Genomic DNA, 25524 nt, shown 5'->3' with positions numbered 1-25524 from the left:
GGGTAAGATTAATATTGAAAAAACAAATTTTATTATCAAAATTCAATTACCATGTTACATTAAGAAATAGGAGTATCATTAAAGGGGGCAGTAAATTTTCCCATATTTTCAATATTAGCTGGTTTCTTTTTGTTTCAAAACCCCACATATATTTAGATCTGACTGTCCCAGCATTTTCAGAAAAACTTCTAAATCATGTACTGTACTCAATTGGCCACCTTCCTTCCCCTCTTTTTTACTACAGTAACACCTTGATATACGAGCGCCCCAACATACTGTACGAGCATTTCGAGATACGAACAGACTGCCGAAGAAAATTTTTCATTGAAAAATAAGCACAGACGTGAGATACGAGCACGCTTACAGATGCTAATGCTAGGTGGCCGAACGCTTGGGAGCTCTCAAAGCCTGCATCATTTGTTCATTTTTGGTGATCTCCAACTGCTGTAAGCATCTCCGAGCTACTCCCGTGTTGTTTGCATTATTTAAGGAATTTTAATGTATATTTGTAGAAAATTATCCAAATAAGTGATGGGTGCCAAGAAAGCGAGTAGAAATATAGGCAGTGAGAAGAAAAAGTGCATGATGACGATAGAGGGGAAGCGTGAAATTATCGAAAAACAAGCGTGGTGCCCGGATGAGTGAGTTGGCCCGCCATTACAAGAGGAGTATATCGACAATATGTGCCATCATCAAACAGAAGGATGCTATTTAGAGCACAAAGCCTTCCAAAGGCCAGACCATCATGTCTAAGTTACGGACTGACATAAATGACGAGATGAAGAAGCTTCTGTTGTTGTGGATTAAAGAAAAGCAGATGGCGGGAGATAGCGTGACTAAGAAAATCATCTGTGACAAGGCCAGTGCAATCTACAAAAATTTGAAACAAAGGGAAGCAGCTGAGAGTGGGGGGAAATCAACGCCAATGGAGATGTCCAAAGTTAGTCGTAGCTGGTTTGATAACTTTAAAAGGCAAACTGCGATCGCCTCAGTTGTGAGGAATGGGGAAGCTGTGAGTTCGCATGTGAAACCTGTGGAGGAGTAGGTGGAACGTTTTACCTCATTTACTACTGTGGAAGGTTACGTCACCCAACAAGTCTTCAACAGCAATGGAACTGGTGTTTTTTAGAAAAAGATGCCACGGAGAAACACTCATCACTGCAGAAGAGAAATAACTACCGGGCCATAAACCCAAAAAAGATAGATTGACTCTTGCTTTAAGTGTTACTGCCAGTGGTGACTGCAAGATCAAGTCACTGCTGGTGTATCACTCCAAAAACCTACGTGCTTTCAAGAATCACAGGATCTTTAAAGAAAAGCTTCAAGTGACGTGGCGAGCAAATTCAAAAGCAAGGGTTAAGTCATTTCTTCACAGAATAGGTAAATCTGGCAGTCCAGAAGTATCTGATGGAGAAAAACCTGCCATTGAAATGTCTTCTTATTCAAGGCAATGCCCATTGTCACCTTCCAGGTCTTGAAGATGACATTCTCGAAGATTTAAAGTTCATTAAGATCCTCTATCTCCTGCCCAACACTGCTCCACTCCTCCAGCCCATGGACCAACAGGTCATTTCAAATATCAAGGAGCTGTAAACAAAGCATTTGTTAAAAAATGCTTTGATGTCACAGATAACACCAACACCAACTGAGGAGTTGATCGAGCTCCAGACAATACAGTGGCAAGGAGGAAGTAGAATCAAAGGAACTTTGATTTTAAGGAATTGTTGGCTAAGTAGCAGGATGTTTCTGATTTTGTTAAAAAGAGATACCCTAATAAATTGTCTACTGGTCGTGCTTCAGCTATTTTTAACGACATTTGCTTAACTCATTTCTGCAACACTTTGAAAGGGAGACAGGAACAAAGCTCCTTGCATAGGTATTTTTTAAAAAGGTCTGCAGCATGTGAAAGTGAAAGCGAGCCATAAAGAGTCCAGACAAGGGAAGAACAGTACAAAAATTATATAAAATGAAAAAAGTAGAATAAAAATTTTAAAAAATTCAGTAAGCTAAATTAATTTTAAGTTAGTTGAAGTAATATGTTACATGATGTAAGGAACAGTGTAAATATGTTACCGTCCAATTCTCTCCTTCCCTTCCTCCTCTGCACACACTACGGTTAGCCACCATCGCCTGTCTTGAAGGTAAAAACTCCATAATAAAAGCACATTTTATTGCAGACCACAGTGCAGCAACCATTTACAGTGTATCATTTTATGAGTATATGTAAAGTACGATAGCAATTAAAAACTTGTTTTTCCATTGTTATATCATTGCTGTGGGTATTTTTAAGAGGGCGTGAACGGATTAAATCTTTTTCAGTTATTTTATATGAGAAAAATTAACTTGAGATACGAGCAATTTGACATAGGAAGCTGGTCCTCGACCGAATAATGCGTGTATGTCAAGGTATTACTATTACTGTATATCCAAGCCATTCTACATGACCAAATGAGCTGGGCAATTACTTCCAACAAATAGTTTACTCATAGGTCATCCCCTTTCTATAGGATAAGCATGTTTGGGGAACAACTGCTCAGTAATGAGGGTTCAATCTATAAAAATTCTTTATGCAGTATCAACTTGATAAAACCCAGCCCAAATTTTTCATAATTTTATTGGAATGTCCTGTTGCTATCCTAAGGTAGAATTCTGTGTTAGAGGTGGCCAAAAATTATCATTAGACACTTGACAAGTGGATACAGTACATCTATGTTTTTATGAATATAAAAGGTTACTATTGTGAATTTCTGATGCCTAACATAAGACAGCAGCACCCTATGATATAAGAGCAATTTTTCATATAATAAAAGATAAGATGAAGAGCTACCAATTTTAATCACAGCCGTCTAAAAATATTAAAACATTTCAGAAGGATTTACTAAACACACTACAAAAATAATGTTTACTCTCAACTTTTTTTAACTTAGTCAGTTTTATTACAAGATTACAGAAACTAGTTTGTTACATAATTTCAACTAAAAAAAAATTACTGGCATATTTAACACATATCTTAGCAAATAAAGATCTTTTGGTGAAAAATTTTGCATTCAAAGACTTAGTGTACCTCTTTTAGCTGCTCATACTGAAAATATTAGAGAGAGATTGAGTTGTAATATTCCCTATTGGATCTTCTATAATGTAATATCAAGAGAAGAAACTTTTTTATACTTTTAGAAATAAATTTACTTCAATTAAGCAATAAGAGTAATAAACAAAAGCTTTATTCACTTGACATTAGGTGTAACAAATGGGATGATTATTATGAATGAAAAAATATAGTCATCTTGATAAGAAACAGCCCATACCATCATCCTTCTTTTCCACAAGTATAAAAATTACCAAGAGTAAATAGGTTTTTCCAGGTTAAACCTGAGTTTGCCTTTTCCCCAGAAAGACTGCTTGCAACTAAATAACTTTAGTTTGTAAGATTAACCATGATTTATAAAGCCAATGTATTTTGACACACAATTACAACATTACTATAAATTGTCTTGAAGACCTATTAATTTTTCTAGATCAAATGATAAATAAAATCAAATTAAAAACTGTTACATATTACACAATAATACAGCATAAACATGCAGTTTTACTCATGAACAAAGAACCTGATGTTTTGTATATATGTAAAATATGCATATCCTAAATGCATTATCTCAACAAAGACTTTTAAAAGATCACCATCAACAAGATAATGAATAAATGTTTAAGTTGAATGCGTGCATTAAGCAGTTGATTGCCTTTTAATATATTGCTCTTTTCCAATCTATAACAAACTTTATATAATTCAAATTACGAGTAACAATAATATTTCTATAATCTTTCTCTAAACTGAGACTTATACACACTCAAGACATTTATTATATGTGTTCACAAGTTAAACATATATTCTAACAACCTTAAGCCATTACTGGCACACTAATGTAACTTGAAACATTCACATTCAACATACAATACAATCCTCAGGCTCATTGAATAATATAATCGTCAATTTTTGCATTTCAACTTTTCTATTATCACAAATGTTAACGACTGAAAAGCCATTGTTCAAACAAGTTTTCATAAAATCACTTCTTTAAGTTATATATATATATATATATATATATATATATATATATATATATATATATATATATATATATATAGTATAAATATATATATATATATATATATACTATATATATATTATATATATATATATATATATATATATATATATATATATATATATATATGTATATATATATATGTATATATATATATGTATATATATTTTATATATATTATATATATATATATATATATATATATATATATATATTTATATATATATATATGAATGTATATATACAGTATATATGCATGTATGTTTTTATATACAGTACTATATTTACAAATCGTATTGTGCTTTTCTTGAACAATACCAGGTGAACGAAACTTGAAATTATGCGGCCATGCCACAGATATATGTAAGGGGGAGTTAGTTGCCATAGTAAAAATACTTCCGTTTCTTCACATAGTACCGAGTTGTATATTTGTTTATACAGTAGTTTCAATGCAGTAGTCTTCCACTAAGGACTTAACCCAATATCATACATCACTATCAACATCCGTTTCACTTCTGGGCTGACCAAAGTTTCTTGTAATGCTTTCTGACATTGACCTAATATTTTGCAGATTCATACCTTCGATACCATCTAGATCAACATCAGAGAGGGGCTCAGTGTCAAACCCATCTGATGCCATTGCACTTGGTCTGTAATTATCATATTCTGATTCATAATAGGCATTAATCTGATCAAACGATATAATAGCATCTGATTCAAATATTCTAGAAGAAGCACGTGAAGACATACTCGTATCATCCATATCACCATCATACTGATGAGGGTCATTGTATATGGAGTTTACATCACTCAAAGCACCTGAAAATAGTAAATTGTGGATATAGTACAGAGAAATTTGATTGATTTTAAAACTTAATTTTATAAAATCAAATGCCTATTGCCTGCATTAAGCAATTGTAATTCATTAACACCCTTCAATACAAAACAATGAAAAGTATAATTGTAATATTTGGAATTTTATTAAAATTAGTTTTCTTGATATAAAATTATTTTGCTAATTATTTCAACAAATGTTTATCTACATCAATCAAGTAAAATTAATAAAGATTACTGATAAAAAAGTTTAAAATACTCCAGATTCATTTATCAATTTGGGAGAGTATCTACATACATTGCTATCTTATTCTATATGACAATTATACTCATGTCTAAAGTCCTAAAATAAAATATAAAAATACTACTCTATGTAACACCGGACAACATATGACTAGACTTGAAAAAATACAGCAACACTCCACTTCCAGTCACTTAAGAACTATGAATGAGATCAACTGCCTACTTTACAAAGTTTGTTTGCATAAGCCACAACTTTAACCTAATCAAATAGCCTTAAAACTATTTTTCAAGTCTGAAATCATAATCATAGTGAAGTTTTCTTGAGTATAATCATGGACCTAAAAGGCATCAAAAGTCAACTAATAGCTTGCTTTCTGTATGCATATTGGCTGTCAATAAATTAGTGTTAGGTTCTAGATATTGTATATCATGTTTAAAGATAAGCTTTTCAGTGACCTTTGATACTACAGGAAGAATGGAGAATAACCCATAAATGTAGCAATCAGTGCTAATAGAACCATTAGGAAAAATACTGTAAAGCATAATAATTCTTGGATAAAACATTGAAAAATAAAAAAGTAATATCTTGAAGTTTTCTCAACTTCAATGAAAGTATCGCTATAAAACACGTAAACATTTGTTTCTAAGAACCTTCCCTGATGTTCATATTGCTTCTTCTCCAGAAGCTCGGTTTATCGCCATGTACCCCGAAAATTTATTTAAAATTTTTCTGTTTTCTCTCATTTTAACTGATACATGAAACACACTACCAGTTAATGGCAAGAAGCACCGGTGGCTCAGTTATTCAGTTTTTCTATCTCATTGGTGATAGTGAGGCGTATCCCCTTTCAAACTGTGATAAGTTTTTATTGTTTTAAGTTCCCTTCCTTCTTGGATTTCTTAGCATTCCTGCGCAGGTATTGCACTGTGTTTCAAATGGCCATCGCGAGGAATACGATGTCACTGTTTCTCTCAGGGAAGGTACATTTAATGTTCAAGTGCTAATGGAACTGGTTTTCTAATTCAAGAGGGAAATCCAGAGAATAAGTAAGCACTTCATTAAAGAGTTGATGATGATCTTTCCCACCATTATCTCTGCACAAAGGGGTTGGTTGCCTGATACGTCCTCTCCAATGCCTTCTATCAAAGGCATCCTCTTCCACCAAACCTCTTCTCTCCATATCATCCTTCACTTTATCTCGCCATCTAATTGTCTGCCTCTCTCTCTATATTCTCCCCCTAACAAATTTCTCCCAAGCCCTCCCCCGCCCATCCATCCTCAACACATGCCCACACCATCTCAGTCATGATACTCTTATCACCTCTTTAATATTTACTATGCCTGCCATTCTTTTTATTTTATCATTTTCCAATCTTTCAAGCAGTGATATTTCCATAGTCCACCTGAGCATTCTCATCTCTGATCTCTCAAACTTTGCTTCCTCTTTTCATCTAAGAGCCCGGTTTCTAATCCATACATTAGCACTGGTCTTATTACTGTGCTATAGATCTTGATTTTTAGCTTGATTGGAATCACATACCCCTCCTGCTACCTCCCTCCACTTCCCCTCTGGCTGCTTTTATCCCACTATCAACTTTAGCCTCCTGACTGGTAGTAGATCCCAAGTCACTAAATAGTCCCACCTGTTTTATAACAAAGCCTCTACTATCATGCATGGCTATCCTGTCCCTACCTTCCTTACTGCTCACCATAGCTTCAGTTTTATCCACATTTACTCTCAAGTTATCCCTCTCCAAAGTCTTTTGCCTCTCTACAACCCTTCTCTGTAATTCTTTCTCATTTTCAGCAGCAATCACCAAATCATCTGCATATCACAACTCCCACAACTTTTTATTTCTGATCTCTTCACTTAACACATGCATGACAACCACAAAAGCTGTTAATACTTTTGTCCTTGTTCTTTTGTACATCATCTCTGACATAGCCAACTTTTTCAGGACTTTTCTCTTTCTCAAACACCAAACCATCACTTTCCTTGGTATTCTATCATAAGCCTTCTCTAGATCTATAAAGGCACAGAAGAACTGATTCCCTCCAGGCTCTTTTCTTATAAGTGCCTTAATATAAAGATAGCCTCCACAGTCCCTTTCCCCATCATGAATTTATACGGCTCTTTCCTAATGTTTACAATCTCTCATCTAATACCCTCTAAAATACTTTCAAACCATGCTATGTGAGTTTAATTTCACTGAAGTTGCCACATTTCATAACATCACCTTTCTGCTTAAATACAGATATCATTAGACTCTTCTCCCAGTCTTTAGGCACTATTTCCTCTTCCTAAATTGCTCTTAATAAATCCAGCATCCATTCTTCCCCTTCTATAGCTAGTATCTTGACCATTTCAGTTTGAAACTGATGGATTTGGTGCTTTCCTATTTTTTTTTTATTTTACTTAATGCCCACTTCACTTCTGCATTCCATATCTCCATCACTAGCCCCCCCCCCATTCTCTCTCTCTCTCTCTCTCTCTCTCTCTCTCTCTCTCTCTCTCTCTCTCTCTCTCTCTCTCTCTCTCTCTCTCTCTCTCTCTCTATTTTCAGTATTCAATGGTTGTTCAAAATATTCTCCCCATTTCCTCTTAATGTCTTCATCCCCATGCAATCAATTTCCATCTTTACCCTCAACTACTCCCAAGGATCCCAAATTCTGTCTTTGCCTTTTCTCAAGTTTGAAATCTTATAGATATCCTTTTCTCCTTTCCTTGTTCCTAACATTTCATTCAATTGCTTTAATGCTCTTCCAATAGCTATACCTATATTTATCCTAGAATCTTTTTCCTCTTTTCTGTACCTTTTCTCTGCATGCTGTGCATGCGTTACTTTCCAGTCCTTAATGCCTTAGATTTTCTTTTAACTGACTTCCACCTCTCTACCTCACCACCACTTTTCTCTTTTTGACACATTATATCCATTGGTTCTTCCCATTAATTCCTGTTTCCCCTGCAAATATTTCTTTCATATCTAATCCATATGTTTTCCACTCTGTTGTACAGTCCACTCTCTAAGCTCAACCTTTCCAGTCCTCTCTCTCTCTTTCCCTCACAATCTGCCAAATACTCTCTTACCAGCCAAGTTTTGTTAGTGATGATCCTTAAAAGCTCTTATTAAACTTCCTTTGTTAATTTCACAAGGCCAGCGAGTCTTCACTTGCAAGCTGCAAGTGTGACTTACCTGCTTGATTGTTTAGCCTAAACTTACTTCCATAGTTAGGTCTACTGGCCATAGTCACATTACATAGTGATTCATTCAGTAAGGGTTCCGAATGTTTACTGTGCCTTACAGAGTCGAGATCCTCTTGTAGAGCCTCGTTTTCCTAATTTACTTTAGATCCTTCTACTGTTAAACTCTTGCATTTTCACATTCCTGGTCACTCTTTACGACATCTAGATTGCAAGGCAGAAGACTGAGTTGGTAGTCTGAATTATCATACCCCTCATCTTACTCAAGTATGCACTCCCAATCAACCTCTCTTTTTTACTTATGGAGTTGATGTTTCAAATTGTTGGATTCTCTTAACTGTTTAATGTTGTTGGTGATGTTTCAGCTAAAGCTGGTTGGTTGCATCATGTTCTAGACGACAGTGCGTTTTGTTCTCCTACAAGGTTGGCCACTAGCTCGTGAGTCTACACTAGTTGGAAAACATTAACACTAAACTTTTAATACCATTATGAGTCTTACTATGAAGGAGACTGAAAGAGTATAGTGGGACATTTCTATTCAGTAAAGAAAGATGGTTAAAAATAAAGTTTAATTGCTACTACACTGGAGGTGCTATTGCATAGACTATACCTTTTGTCACTGAACCTCAACTTATATGCAGCAGCTAACATGCCTGTTATAAGTAATGGGTTTGAGAGAAGTGGAAAGTTAAATCTTATAGCTACTCCCATAAGTTATTTTAAGCCAATGATGTTACTTCTTTCTCAAGGTATTCAGAGACAGCTGCTTCTAAGACTATACATTATATACCTCTCAATTCCCCCATTTCATTGTGGAAAAGAGTGGTTAAACTATCACTGTTACTAAGAATGACTGCTAATTCTAATTTAGTTTGGTTTAGTCTCTATGCATCAAAGAAGTTTTGACTTTTATAAGACTAATCAGCTACCTGACATGTTATAGATTTCAATAAAGTTCCCTTCTTTGAACCTATCTTTACTTCTAATAAACAAAAGCCTTTAAATGCAGGGTTTGGAAACTGTTTAACTTATGGTTGTTTGTGGGTAATAATATTGGATGTTCTCTTGACATCATATTTTTATCAGCTAATTCTAGCTGGGAAAGCTACGTTTGTTCCTTATAGATGGAATGATGATGGTACTCCCACTGCTGCCTTTGTCTTTATTACAGCCTAACTAGTTTAGATTTTGTTAGTTCTATAAGGAATTTAATATCATTAACTCCTTTTGTGGTTAATAAAAAATTTCATTAGCTTTTGATTCAGAGTAATATTTCAGGCCTAACCTACACTGTTTTGAACCCTAGTCTAACTCTTCAGGTGGTAGCTAGTGGTTTTAATATACTATTTAGTAAAGGTTCTGATGGTACACTGTACCTCCCAGGTTTGAGTCTCTCTCTCAGAGCCTTGAATTATTTATTTACTTTTCCTCCTCTACTGCAAAACAATTGTACTCCCGCATTTCTAATTGCTTTCTTAGACACCTACAATATGCAAGACAGAGGACTGAGATGGTAGCCTTATATCCCTCCTCTTCATAAAATACATACAAATACCAAGGCACTTCCCCCAATTTTGGGGGGTAGCCGACATCAAACAAATGAATAAAAAAAAAGGGGACCTCTCCTTTCTACGTTCCTCCCAGCCTGACAAGGGACTCAACCGAGTTCAGCTGGTACTGCTAGGGTGTCACAGCCCTCCCTCCCCGGTTATCCACCACAGATGACGCTTCATAACGCTGAATCCCCTACTGTTGCTACCTCCGCGGTCATCTAAGGCACCGGAGGAAGCAGCAGGGCCTACCGGAACTGCATCACAATCGCTCGCCATTCATTACTATTTCTAGCACGCTCTCTTGCCTCTCTCACATCTATCTTCCTATCACCCAGAGCTTTCTTCACTCCATCCATCCACTCAAACCTTGGCCTTCCTCTTGTACTTCTCTCCCATCAACTCTTGCATTCATCACCTTCTTTAGCAGACAGCCATTTTCCATTCTCTCAACATGGCCAAACCACCTCAACACATTCCTATCCACTCTAGCTGCTAACTCATTTCTTACACCCGTTTTGAACAATACAGTACTATAAATTTTTCATCTTAGTTGCTAGTATTTTGTATGCTAGCTTGCAGTCAGCTGATTGAAGAAAATGCCATGGAATTTCAAGCCTTGCCTCATTGCAAAAAATAATTTACTGCAGTATAGGTGCAGTGTATATACTAACAACTATTTCATATAATTCATCCCTTTTTCAAGGAAACATATAAGTGCATAAGATATGTTTTAAGTAATAAAGGATGTTTTCAGGGCTAGCCTACAAGACATTCTGTGACTAGGAAATTGTATGCTCCAGATGTCAACTTTAAGGGTAGATTATTTCACAAGATTGCTTACCATCGGGGTTGTTACTCCATAACCTCGCCGTTAATGGGAGAGTACCTCTAATAAAATTTGTTATTTCTAAACTCATCTGATGTTCTTATACATGCCCACCCTCCTCCCCTTGACTTGGGATATAAAGAAATACTTTTGATTTCAAAACTGAATAACACATATCCCCTAGCACTCCTTGCCATTAAATGCTAGATTACTTCATTACTTTACTAGTGGCATATACTTTTAAAAAGGAAAGCAAATGTGGAAAGTTTCAATAAATTTTGGAGTTAAACATCGATAAACTGAGCTTGTGGAGATGAAGCAATATGAAAATCAGATGAACAAGGAAATAGCAAATATTAATAAAATTCAATTTTTGCATTACTGTATACAGTATACAGTACTACCCAGTAGTTACTGATATTACGTTACTTGGCAGTACATTAGCAGCTATGTAATAACAGCTCACCAACATGGATTTCTCCAGTTTTTAACAAAGAAAATAATAAGACAACACTACAAAGGATGCAAGATCACCCTTAAAATGATATCAATAATCAATAGTAAGAAGACAATTTGAATAGAATATGCTCTAAACTACTTCAGACATCTCACAATCAGGAAAAAGTTCTTGAATATTTTTTTTGAACTGCATACAGTACAGTTTTATAAATTGGACAAAATTCTCTAACAAAAATTTTAAAAATCGTTCACAATGCTACATTTCATTCATTATCATCAACCTTGCACATTTTTTCCAGTTATTTATTATGTCTCCTGACAAAAGTCACGGTGTAACAGGAAATTGCTGCTATATTTTCTAAATATAAATATGCAAAATACCTGTTTTCCTTAGTATTGCTGCTTTGAACAAGGAAATCATGGCGAAAGTGACCACAGAATACAGTAATTAATGTTGATTCTTTGGTGAATTTTAGCAAAAACACTTTAATTGAACACAATAAAACTGAGAGTACGTTATCTGTGTGTATATAATTTATATACTATATATATATATATATATAATGTATGTATGTATGTATGTGTATGTATGTATGTATACACAGCAAGTCCTTTTAACCTGCACCCAATTAACCAACCCACCAGACAAGCTTTATTAACTCATTGAATATTATCTAGAATTCCTCGGCAATTACCAGTTTAAAATGTACGGGTGGGCAATCTATTGGCGTTGGTGGGAAGTAGCATAAGAATAATGTTATGGTTTATGTTTTGTTGAGTTGTGCCTGGTATATAATAGTAAATACTACAAATTTTATATAATTTGTATTTTTCCTACCTATACAAACCTGAGTCATTTATATGGGGTTACTACTAATCATGTTTTCTATGACCGGCCAATCAAACTTTGGTAGATTGTGTCATGCTTCGTGTTGGGTAAACCCAGTGAATACACATGGAGCAAGCAGAAATTTGTTCACAGCGTCTCCTCACAACACTCACCTGGTCAAAGACTTGCGGTGCCAACCTACTACCTACCTACTAGTAACGAAATACTGAAGCCCAGTTTAACCAATGAATGGGTAAAAACAGGAGGGCAACTTTTGACTTCTCAGTGGGTATATTATCAGGGTGTTATGGATGCCAAGTTTCTTTTGACCTGGGAGGGGTTCCGTGTACATTGTCTGACACTAAAAACCATTCGCACCACGGATACTATAGTAGACCTTGTTTCTCAGGCCGGGTAATACTTTCCCCCGAGAAAAAGGGTCTGTCATCAAATCCTGGTTCGGAAAAGATTATCCTTGCCTAAAAAACAAAAGTTGTCAGTTTATGGACAGATATCTGGTCGTCACAAATTGGGGCTGGGTCCCTTTCAAAATTGGTCAAAGGGGGCCCGTTTCATAAGACGAGTCTTCCTGTCACAATTGATTGATTTGAGGTTTCTGGCATTCTAACAGCTAAGGTCACTGACGCCTTCCTGTCACGATCTTGAGTCCTAGCAGGGGTATAGATTATAAACAGTAGCGTTTTCTTAAAAAGTAGAATTTTTAAGATCTTCCTTGAGGTTGACTTGGTAAAAATTACAGTGGGTACCTCAACTAGGGTAACCAATACTCTGCAATAAACAAAATTAACAGCTATGCCAATACAGTATTACAAAACTAAAAAGGAAAAGGAGGTGGGGAAGATCCAAAAGTTCCCTCCACCTTTTTGTAGTGCTGGGGGAACTGGGAAGCTTGAACCAGGTTCTTCCCCTGCCCAAGTCTGATATAGAATACTCTTAAAGAAGAGAATATCTAGTATCAGGGCTAGAAAAAGCCATGGATACCTGCCTCGACCTCTACACAGTGGAGGATTATCTAACTTAACCAAAGTAGGGAATAAAAAATGGGAAAAGGGAGGCCCATATCCTGAACATGTCATTTTCAAAGTTCAGAAAGTGGACCACGACCGATTAGCGCTTCCTTCCACAATACAACATCTATTCCCCACTGTGGTAAGTCTAGGCACATTCTTACACTAGTAGGAGCTATTGAGTCTTCGGTTCCTGCCTCCAGGGGGAGAGGATCTCAATCCCCTGGTTCGAGTCGTTTTATCTACTGGGTATCTCTGAATCTTATACAGCCCTCTGCAAGTGTTGCACAGCAGGTCTACCCACTGTTGTTCCTTCTTTTCCTGAAGTTGTTTGTTCCCATCTTGTGATCTTAGCCATCGCCAACTCTACTTCTGACTGGGAGAGCAGATATGGGGAATTCAGCAAATCCAAATTTCTCAGATTTAGCACCTCCCCAGAGGGTAGCTGCTCTGTGCATCTGGCCAAGATTTCATCCTTCTTTTCAAGACACAGTTCCCCCATAGGGAAACAGTCTAAAGTAACATGAATTATAGGGTTTTAGACCCTGCTCGTGACAAATCTTCGCATTTTTGTAAAATATCACGATCTTTAAGATCTTTTGCCATTGCATATTGCTCTAGCCCAATGGTTGAGCCATGAACAGGTATGGATCGCAGACATGGCTGCTCTTTCCATGTACATGATTTCTGGGCCTGAAAAAAAACAGAGAATGCCGTCACGTCCTCTGTTTGGGCAGACGACACTAAGTTAGCCAAGTTCTCTGGTAACTGCAATGGGCTCTGAAAAGCCCCTGAGGGGGCAAATAAATCTCTTTGCTCAGAGAGCGCCAGTGGTGTTAACCCTGGCCAGTTGGCTTTAAGATAATTCATCGAGGCTAAAACCTGCATGTTAAATCCTTTTAGCATCTTCCATTAATTTTGAGAGTTTCGGGCCATAATTGATTTTAGGATTCTGTGCTTGCGACTGAAACCTTTCTTCTGGCTTGTCCTCCGTGACAGGTTTCTCTTGGATAGACTCTGTCACATTTCTTAGGTGGAGGATGAGGTTGTTAATCTTTTATTAGAGTTATAAGAAAAACCTTGTTTGTCTCAAATATCCTCCCAATTCTTCATTCGTTAGCACATTATGGCAAGATATGGAGGGTGGAGACAGGTCTGATGAATCTATTTCCTGTTCATCCTCAGGATGTACTTCTTTCATATCTAGTTCACTACAAGCAAAAGGTTTATTATCTGAAAAGTCCCTTTTTCGTCTTCTTTTCTACCTTCACCTTCCATGGTACATGAAGGGGAAATCCCTGAATAATCGACCATTCTATGCAAATCAATCATCTTCGTCGGGCCATAAATTTGGCCACCATCTGAATTCCCAGGAAAGGTGCCTCAACCTTACTGTGTTGTGGAGAAAAGTACTCACGCCTAAAGTTAGAACATGATGTTTTACAGGGAATATTCAGGGATGAATTGTGGGATTGCCTTGTGAGTGAAGAAAATTCTTCACGTGTAGCAAAGTTGACGGGCGTGATGACGCCATCTTGCGCTGAGATGGCGGCGAGTACAGTGTAATCTGGCTGAACAAATCTCCTGCTTGAATCCTGATAAGCATAGGTTTCAATTAATATCCTAATCAGCATCCTTACTCTAGGTAAGGAAGGACAGGGTGGGCTGAAAGGAATACGTAGTTCCGGGAAGCCTTGGAGTATGACCGCAGTTGATGCGGTCTAGCCACCCCTATTATAAGCTTCTACGGATCTCTTTAGACTCTGTAGAGGAGACCTTAGCTCAGGGACCCTCTCATCATAAGGCAAATTTTGTTCCCCAGAACGTGTTGAAAAATGTATAATTTCTTCATTCAATACTGTTGCCTTTTGACTTGGGAGAAAAGCTTTCTCAACTCTAGGCTCCCTCTAGAGGGATCATCTTATACACCACATATATTCATTTATACTGTATGATGATGTATGATGAGCAGAGACCTGGCTCCTCAAGGTTTCACTGTGCGTATTTGACATTCTTTTGTGTATGTGTGTCATTTACTTACTTTAGTTAAAGGGCTGTTTTTCTGCTCCTATACAGCCGGGGAACCCAACTCTCTATAGGACCTCCACAGTCATTTTATCATGTTTTTTCCAAAGCAAATCCACAATATCAAAGCCCTTATAGAACAAGAAAGACATCAGTTTTCTCTTGAAAGCCATATCTTCAATCTTTTGGATGTCTAGTGGGACCTTATTGTATAGTCTTTGAGCTGCATATTTAAAGGCTCTAGAGCCTACAGTAGACATATATCTAGGTTCCAATAATTTGAAACCATCTGTAACCTTTCTTGTCAACACGATTTGTTGGCTGCACATTATGTAGCAATTATCTTGAATATTTTGGACATCCGGTTCTGATAACTTGATGGGCTATTGTACATATCTTAAACTTAACTCTCACTTTAATAGGCCTTATGATGAGAGGGTCCCTAAGCTGAGGTCTACTCTAGAGTCTAAAGAGATCCTTAGAAGCTTATAATAGGGGTGGCTAGACGGCATCAACTGCAGTCATACTCCAAGGCTTCCCGGTTCTGATAACTTGATGGGTTATTATACATATCTTAAACTTAACTCTCACTTTAATAGGTTGCTACACGTAAAGATAAGGCTTCTGATTACTCTCACCACGTAAAATTGAAGGGAGGTTCTCGCCGCCTAGGAAGAGATGCTTCTCTAACTCCTGTCAGGTGGAGAGACTGTTACATAATCTCTTTTATTTCCTGTGCTGAGAAGCATAGCTCTCCCATTGAGAGGGAGACTAATCCCTACAATAGTTACAGTGAGCCCTCGTTTATCGCGGTAGATAGGTTCCAGACCCGACCACGATAGGTGAAAATCCGCGAAGTAGTGACACCATATTTACCTATTTATTTAACATGTATATTCAGACTTTTAAAACCTTCCCTTGTACGTAGTACTGTTAACAAACTACCATTTAATGTACAGAACACTTAATGCATGTACAACAGTACCCTAAACTAAAACACACACAAATATTAAAGGCGATTTTATATCATGCGTTTCCTAAACACGCCAAAAAGCACGATAAAAATATGGCAACCAATGTTTTGTTTACGTTTATCTCTGATCATAATGAAGAAACAAACGCATTTAGTGTACACATCTGTGTATAGGTTAGTATTTGCATCGATTATATTGATTATACAGTATGTTGATTTTGTTATTACCAATGTTTTACTTAATTTTTCTTAGGACTTCCAAATGAAATGTTTTTCTTTATGGGCGGCGTCATAAAGTACGCTTCATCTTCGATCGTAATAAACAAACGAAGGCATTTAACGCGCATGATGAAAGTGATAAATAATGATATTACAGTAAAAGCTTTTAGAAAATATGTTATTACAAATATTATTTACCGTATCTATATAAAATCATACATACATAGCAAAGCAGGAAAACAATTTATGAGAGAGAGAGAGAGAGAGAGAGAGAGAGAGAGAGAGAGAGAGAGAGAGAGAGAGAGAGAGAGAGAGAGAGAGAGAGAGAGAGAGAGAGATTGTTTTACGTATGTAAATGTAAATTTTAAAGAGAAAAAAAATAGCCCCATTTCATATAAAATAGGTTATTACAAATATTCTACTTTATCATATTACAGTAGTCTGTATAATACTGTAAAGTTCAGTACAGTATGTTGTTGTTAGTCGTGGCGATGAAATTCTCACGAAACAAAAACACGGCATTCGATTACAACAGCTGATTCATTCTCTCTCTCTCTCTCTCTCTCTCTCTCTCTCTCTCTCTCTCTCTCTCTCTCTCTCTCTCTCTTCGTGTTATACAATACTTACATATAGATGAAGAAACTAAAATTAGTTTTCTTAGTGTCAATTAAATACGAAACGAAAAAATTATGCCGAGTTTACATCCATTTCAATCGTTGCTAAAAATACGGCATCCGATTTCATCAGCAAACCACTATTTTTTGGGAAACATCATTTTACTCTAGAAAATTGCTACTCTTTAAATAGTTAATTGCACATTAAGAAAGCGTGTAATTTTGTTTTTAAATTTCGGGTGTGTTTTAAAAATCGAGTATTGTTGACTTCTTTTTGTTTTACTTTTGGCTGTGATCAGATTAGCTGACGTCTAGCTGCCGCTCTTGAGAGCGTACGAATACACTAACAAAGTATCGTTTACTGTATACCATTTCTTAAGTTATTCAAACCGTCTATACAGTTGATATTACATAAGCACCAATGTGTTATAACCTATCAAATTTTTTTGTTTATTACATTTAAAACAACACACACACACTCTCTCTCTCTCTCTCTCTCTCTCTCTCTCTCTCTCTCTCTCTCTCTCTCTCTCTCTCTCTCTCGTGGGCTACTTTTCACTACCTCCCATTCCTTACCCCTCTCTCTCTCTCTCTAACAAATGATATCTTTGTTGCTCCTCAAAGTTTCATTTATAATGAAAATCAATCATGATTCAATTTTCCTTACTTTCTCCAATCTCGCACATCGCGGTATTTTCGAAATTTCCGGAAAATCCGCGATATATGTATATACATGCGTTATGAAAAAAATCCGCAAAGTGGTGAATCCGCGATGGTCGAACTGCGAAGTAGCGAGGGATCACTGTACATGGAGATTCTTTTAAACATCTCTTGTCTCGGCAAGAGGGACATAGAGGATGTGCGTCCATGTCCGCCTGGCTCATAAGGACGCCACAAACCTTGCTACCCTGCCCTGGGCAAAGACGTAAATACTGAGATTTACTGGACATAAACACTCACTCTTACTCAAAGTTAATGAATAGACATTCAAATGACCATAAATTAAGAATAAAGTCAAGAGCGCAACACACTAAGAGGGTAACCCGGCGAGATGAATGCGAAAAGCTCGATCATAGAGATTAAAGGCTGATTCACACGGCTCGTTTTCTTTCCAACAGACAGGCCGTCGTTTAAGCGGCGTCTAGCTTTCTTACGTGTATTCAAATGCAACTGTTCATACGACCCGTCAGGTTGATGGCGGCCCACGGTCGTCAGCCGTCCGAGTCGGCTCACCTCTCTTCCCAAAAAAACCCGGCCGGTTAGACGGCCATCAGCCACTCAACCAACAGGTGGATGATACTTCATGTGAACGAGGATGCGTATCGTACCCGTTCATTTCCAAGGCCTGCAACCTCGACTTTTCCTCATAGTGTACAGTTAGTTCGTTGTTGACAGTTGAAACCATGGATGAGAAGTTAATTGAACTTGTGTGAAGGTATGAGGAGTTGTTTGACATGATGAAAAATTTTCTTTGTGAAATAAGAAAATTTGTTTTTAGAGATGAGAGCAAGGATAACATTTTGTTTTAATAAAGTTTCATCTGTATTGTGAATCATTTCCTTAATGAAATTCTTTCATTGTTTGCAATTTTTTACCGTAAGCAAACCAAGTCTTTCCTTTGGAGATATGGCTTCTTGGCAATTTATGTTCTTCCTGAGTTGGCCCATTTGAATCTTTTGTAGCAAACAGATCAACTTTGCCTTTGACATTCTGAAATATTGAAAAAATATCACTTCATCATCTGCAAGTTCTTTATACAGTGTCCACAACTCTCCCTCCCTCTTTCTTTTCTTTAATGACTGATGTACCAATATCCTTTCCCTTTTTCGTTGGAATCCCTCTTCCTCCTTCTCTTCTAGTAAAAGAGCAATTATCGCCAAATTTCTAATGCTGAGAGAATCATCTCCCATGATATTCATGTGACAGAATTTAAGTAAACAATGAAAACCGCGCCGGGGTAAACGAACGAGGAACGTCTCGTGTGAATGTACAACATTTCGACGGCGTTTAGCCACAGGCCTGCCTGTTGGAAAGAAAACGTGTTGTGTAAATTGGCCTTAAATGAGAGAAAAGCCTCTTCACTACGCAACCAGCTTTGTTGTGAGAAGACACTGTGAGTAACCTCCCACTTGCTCCTTGCATATGCGCAGCATTTACCCACCATGAAACATGACGCAATCAACCAAATTTTGATTGGCCAGTCATAGAAAACATGATTAGTAACCCCATATAAATGACTCAATAGTTTGTATCCACATAAGAATAAATAACGTTTCTAAATTGATGTGAATTCATATCATAAAGAATAATTTCCTTTTGAAGAAAGCAAGATCCTTCCAACAAGCTGATTTAGGACTACTATTTGAGCAAACAAGGAAACCAAGAGCTGACTATCCAACATCTGGGATTGCATCAACAGTTGAGGGTCACAGTCCCCTCTCCCTCCATTCATCAGATTCCGATGAATAGCGTGTTGTGCAATGTAATTTTACTTGAAAAAGAATATATAAAAAATTACAAAATTAGAAAATGATGAAAAATACAAAAAATCAAATAATAAGGAAAAAAGTTCTTATTGTATGTTCATGTAATTTCAAGGTTTGAAAAAATATAAAAAAGTAAAATTAGAAAATGGGAAAAAAGTTCTTATTGTATGTAAGAATGTTGTTACTTTTTTATACTTGCTCGTAAGATACACTAGCAAACAGTAAATGGAAAACAAATGCTTAAAGCAGTTGAAGAAAAGAAAACAAATAAAATTACACTCGCCACACTCTGGCTCTGGAACAGGATTTTGATACAACTTAAGTTTTCTCAACTGTATCCAATAATAATGCAAATAGTATTCACATATTAGTATTATATTATGAAATAAGAACATAACAAATATAAATCTTTGTCATTGTTTACGTTCATAGGATGACCAAGACTACCATCTATGGTTTCCAAAACAGTTGATCAAGGCAAACTAATGAACAAATTTTTCTCACTTGCTAAAAGAAATAATCATTACTTGAACTATCATTTCCATTTATCATATAAAGATATATAAATTTTCTGGTAAAAATACTTCTCTAATATTTGATTTATTATCGAGTTTAATGGCATATCTAAGTTTAGGGACGTTTCATCCCTGTTATCGATACAATAATTTTATAGTCTTAGTTGTGTGCTTCTTGATTACAAAGCTAAGGAAACAATCAACCACTTCTTTCAATTCTTCAAGTAGTTTCTGCACAATTTGGTTTACCTTTCATAAACCAAATACACAATCAAATACTTTTTCTTTTGGTTTTTCTCAATTCTTGGACACAGCTTTCCTCAATGGCAACAGCTTGAGCAATGTTTGTTTTCCCAGCTTCAGCTACAGCTTGTTGCTTAAATTTAACAGTGTATTTCTTTGCCAATTTTTTAATCATAACGAGAAATGGTAGAAGGTAATATACCAAGTCATATACTACTTAATGTCATTTGTAACAACTATGGTAATTGAATACTGTACTATCGTACGAAAGTTGAAATGCAAGGAAAAAAGCGGTTGTTATCGAAATTAGTTGTTCAAAACAAAACAGCTGATTCTCCAGTTATTAATAGCTGTATGCATTACTAATGATGAAATACTTTTATCATTCTTTTTTAATTTTGTAACTTATTGAACCTGAAGCTGGGCTAAAGAGATAGAGAAATGAGATTAATTTATTATAATTTGATTTAAAAAAGGGACTTATATGATACAGTATAAGAGATACATGATAAAATAAAAATTTTGTGGTGAAAATTTGGGGATTGCACCATATGCGAGATTGCACGTTGCATGAATACATACCTTAATTCTTTGTCTTCCTTTCTTTTACTGTTTTAAGCAATTGGTATTGTTTTTCTTCCCTGTCTAGCATGTGCATGAATTGTTTGCGGTCACTTTGGCAATATAATAAGAGGTTTACGTAAGTTTTTATGGCCTTTTTAAGGGGTCACCTTATACCACATATTTGATTTTCTGGCAACTGCAAAGTCCTGAGGGTACCAGTTAAAAGGACTGTATATATAAATATGACAAATTTAGAGATAATTTGTATTTTTCCCTAACTAATACAAACCTGTAGTTATTTATGTGGAATATGCTTTCTGCAGAGCTGCAAGGTAGCCATTAGATTTAAAGTGCAGGGTGGCACCCCTACCTAACCATTAATAGTGGGTAGGTAAGGGGTGGCTGGGGGCTACCCAGCCACCTATACCTATTCATGGTTCAACGAACCACATCACTTTTTTATTGCAAGCAGGACTTACAGGGGGACAAGTGATGGCAGGCCAATTTATATAAATAACTACAGGTTTGTATTAGTTAGGGAAAAATACAAATTATCCCCGAATTTGTCATTTGTTCCCATACTAACAAACCTTTCGTTATTTAAGTGAAAGACTCACTCTTAAGAGGGTGCTATGTTCGACTACTGGCTTAGTCATTGACCCAGGTTTACCTAGTTGTCATGGGTAGACATAATACTTTTAAAATGAGATATTTAAAAGACAAAAATATCTATTCCCAGTGTGAGCAGCGAGGCGAGACGAGATTCGGCTGTGGCCTTGTTTGGGCAATCTTGTCATCTCTTCATCTTCATCTGCATTTTGGAAGTAAACCGAGCCTCCCTGAGAGCGCCTGCCGTGATAAGGAAACTGTCCTGTTTGATCAAGATGTCATCGTCTTAATAAGTGGAGTCAGCATATTTTGAGAAACCGAGCCTGAGGGAAATCCTTGTTTAGGATATATGTCATCGTGGAAGGACACGTGCTGCCCTTTTGTTACGGCTTAATACGTGGTCCGAATTGCATCAGAAATTTCTTCTAGAAGTTTCCATGGCGTGATCGAAGTGGGCGTTTTTGAGGAAGCCAATAGAGATGCAGAATTGTTAAAAAGAATGCCTTCAATGGAGATGACCACTGCCCACTGTAATTAACTCTGCCCATACATGGGTATATAAACTTCAAGAAGAGATTGTCCAAGAGAGATAGGACAGGACATAAGACAAGAGAGGAACTATGTCTGAAGCAGATACGATCCAACTCCTAGCAAGATGAGAAACAGAGAAGACCAGAAGTATGATAGAGCCAGATTCTATCCTTCCCTTCAGACAACAAAAGTCTATCTCCAAAAGATCCTGCTATAGCCGAGAAGAAGAGACAAGCTGAAGCAGCCAGCCCTCCCTGCTTGTGACAAGAAGTAGCCAACACTGTCTGCAGCCTGCCTTCGTTCAACAGTATCATCGAATCCTTGGAAGAAGACCTCTGATGACCCTTCTTGATGCCACCCCTTTTGTGAAGTTTTCGAATCCTTTCATCGTGCCAGTTTCATCTGAACTTCAGCCCCCCTCCTGCAATGTTCTCAAGCCTTACTACTATCGAATTCTTGGAAGAAGACCTCTGATGTCCCATCTTGATGCCACCCCTTTTGTGAAGTTTTCGAATCCGGTCATCGTGCCAGTTTCATCTGAACTTCAGCCGCCCTCCTGCAACGTTCTCAAGCCTTACTTCAACAGTATCATCGAATTTTTGGAAGAAGACCTCTGATGTCCCATCTTGATGCCACCCCTTTTGTGACGTCTTCGAATCCGGTCATCGTGCCAGTTTCATCTGAACTTCAGCCGCCCTTCTGCATCGTTCTCAAGCCTGAATTCTCCGTACCATCATCGTCTCAGCAGCTGCAGAAAACTATCCCTAAAGTATTTCTACCTTACTGACTGTTCCCCTTTTCTGTTGGTGTTTAATTGGTTTGATTTGTCAGTTAAGTAACCGAAGAAGTAACATTGATTTTCTTTACGAGTTTGTGAATAAATGTGTTATGTTTTTTCGTGAGTTTCTTTCTATATTCATTTCCCATATTTAATTGGTTGTTGTTGACATTTATTTTACTTATTAAAAGAACCTGTAACGATTTTAAGATCTAACACTAGTAGTATTAAACTGAAATTGAGGGAAACCTTGCCACCTGGATTATTAATACAAGCGAGTTTGATAACAGGCTGAGCAACTAAAGAAGTTGTGAGAGAGATCATAAGAACATCTGAGTAAGCATGTTCCTAGTTTAAATAGGAACCATACACATAAAAAGATGTTTCCCGAGGCCTATCTTACAGGAGGCGTTGGGGACGTGTACAAGTATACAAACATAAACTATACGTACTTGGTTACACAAGGGAAGTGGTTATTACCAACAGAGGATGAAGCCAGATTTACAAAGGGACCCATGGCCTTGTTCCCCAAAGGAGGGGAAAATGATGAAAGTAAAAGAGCCAGGCATACTTTCATTATTCCCAGTCTTGCTATGGGTAGCTAATGCCTTTAACCTTCTGCTACTTGTCCAACAAGGAGCCCGAGGTATTATTAAACCCCTTGTGTTACTACCACAGGAGCGATAGAAAAACCGTATCGGGTCTTCGGTGGGTCACGTCTTATAGGTAGGGTGAGGTGAAGATTAGACACATATCCACCCTACTAATGGCATGGTTTGTATCACAAAGGAGCTGCTTGAAAACGTTATGGACGGATTCTGCCCTAAAATGTTCTGAGCTTTGGGTCTTCTCTATGAGGAGGAGGAGAGGGATTCCATGACTGATATTAGGGCCTGTGTTCCCTTCACAAACACAATCCTTACAACCTCCTTTGACCTTCCTAGGGTTAGCGAGGCCTGCTGAACCTAAGGAGTGTGCTCTTTCATTGTTTTTGTTTTCCAGAGGTATGGCCTCAATATAACCTCTGGTTATATTGACGAATATATGATCCAGTGGGCCCCAGTCAGTAATGGGAGTATAATGCACTCACTTGGGTCATTCAGGGTCAGCGAAACATACTAGACCCTTGGGGTTAGATAATCTACTCTTAAAGGTATGTCCTCAAGCAGCAGGTTCCCAGTTGGAGAGCTTGAGCCTGAGGTTCAAGCTGCCCGGAACAAGATAGGATGTTACTTGGTTTCTTGCTGTGAGCGAGAGATGTTGAGGGAGACTCATAGGGTACATCTCTCTTTTGGTCGAGTGTCACACTGGGAAAGACCTGTCTTTGGGATTAGGGGAATATCTGCAGTATAGAGCCACCCGTACCATAGGAGACTGTATTACCCCATTACGGGAAATCGGTTCAAACTCCATGGAGAGCAAAGATTGGAGGAGATGCTTGATGGATGAGCAAAGGTCTTCCGTTGCCCAACTCTAAGAGCGTGAGTTCCTTCGTTGGCAATTTTGAGTGCATGACTAGAATAGCACTCTTGAGAAAAGGAAAAAACAGACTTCACTCGACCCACACTACGGAACATCTAGTTGTAAGGAAGTCCGTAATGAGTTTCCCAGAGTCATAGACGTGCCACTGTATGTGACCTGCCTTCTTACCTTGCTGAGACTAGGCCGAGGTATTAGTTGAGTCTCTTAATGAGACAAATCCGACTATAAGTCTGCATGAAAGAGGGGGTATACATATATTCCTTTCTCAGATAAAATTGCTCGTAAAAGGGAATCCAACAGGAGGCAGTAGTCCTTCTCTTGCAAAAAAAAGATCAATGCTTGTCATTGATATTTCATTCCACTCCCCAAATGATGACCTCTACAATAGAGGCTGTAGGAGGAAGACTCCTGCAGAAGGGGTGGATTCTATAAAATCCAAACCCGTAGACAGGATACCCCGAAGGGAAGGCCACGTAGGAGAAGGAAGTGTTTTCCGGCGAACAGGAAACTGACGAATCAGTCATTCCCTCCAGCACTTTCCCAAAGGAAGATGGTGCCTCTTAGGGGATTAAGAGATGGTATCATTTGTGCTCTGATCATAGTCCTAAGGACATATGGTCCTGTATGTGGCCTCCCCCCCTTTCTTTGATGCCTCTATAGGAAGCTTCAATTCCAGAAGAATGAGGAGATCTACTCCTTGGGGGAGATTCTCGTCAGCCAGTCTTTTAATGAGGACTGTTACTTGCTCAGATCTTGTAGAGAACCAAGGGAAGGACGATCCTTAGTGCCGAAGGACCTGGGAACTGGCTAGTCCTTTAGAGGTGGCATTCGACGGGGACTGATGCAGTCTTGTCGGACCTGCAGAAGTTTCTACAGGGTGATGACACAGACTACAGATATCCGTATAGGATATTACCTTCGAGTCATTCCTTCGATCACTCGAATTATAGATTGAGGTAAATGGAAGGTGGAAGGAGATGTCTTGCAGGAGTTTGAAACTCTAAAATAAGTCAGTAGGCCGAGGTCCGATCCTATATAGGACGCTAACTGATTGGTTGCAAAATCCTCCCTTGCATGACAAGGTTTGAAGGTAAAGCTCATCTCACAAGGAGAGACTAAAAGTAGAGACTTCTGACCGATGAAGGTTGGCGGTATCCGGCGTCCCTCGCCTTCATATGAGATCGGATGTACCAATCATGAGGAAGAAGATAGAGACTGCTTCTCATTTCCTGAAGGAAGATGGAAGATTCAAGATAGTATCCTTGTAGCTAAAGTCTGGACTCTCTTTATTATGCGAAAAAAACATAAACCAATTATTTTGAGCTCGTGGAAGGGGTTCTCCCATGAGAAAGGAATATATTCTTTCAAAACCATTCCGGCTAAAGTAAGAGCTCCGGTTACGGCAGA

The 25524-nt window shown here is 37.6% G+C and overlaps 1 protein-coding gene across 9 annotated transcripts in view; it reads right to left on the bottom strand.

Moving 5' to 3' along the window:
* Nucleotides 1-4331: 4331 nt before the first annotated feature.
* Nucleotides 4332-25524, bottom strand: part of LOC137619491 (adenylate cyclase type 1-like) — a 423950-nt gene continuing 402757 nt past the window's right edge. For 6 of the 9 annotated variants that reach the window (XM_068349561.1, XM_068349560.1, XM_068349564.1 and 3 more), the window contains one exon: nt 4332-4922. In XM_068349561.1, coding sequence (XP_068205662.1) covers nt 4588-4922 — 335 coding nt within the window. In that variant the 3' untranslated portion in view covers nt 4332-4587. The remainder of the gene's footprint in view (nt 4923-25524) is intronic. The other 3 variants (XM_068349568.1, XM_068349566.1, XM_068349567.1) reach the window with 1 other exon arrangement.

Source organism: Palaemon carinicauda, chromosome 26 (assembly GCF_036898095.1).
Source record: "Palaemon carinicauda isolate YSFRI2023 chromosome 26, ASM3689809v2, whole genome shotgun sequence".
NCBI lineage: Eukaryota > Metazoa > Arthropoda > Malacostraca > Decapoda > Palaemonidae > Palaemon > Palaemon carinicauda.
Note: the sequence above shows the minus strand (reverse complement) of the source record. Positions and strands in the feature narration are given on the sequence as shown.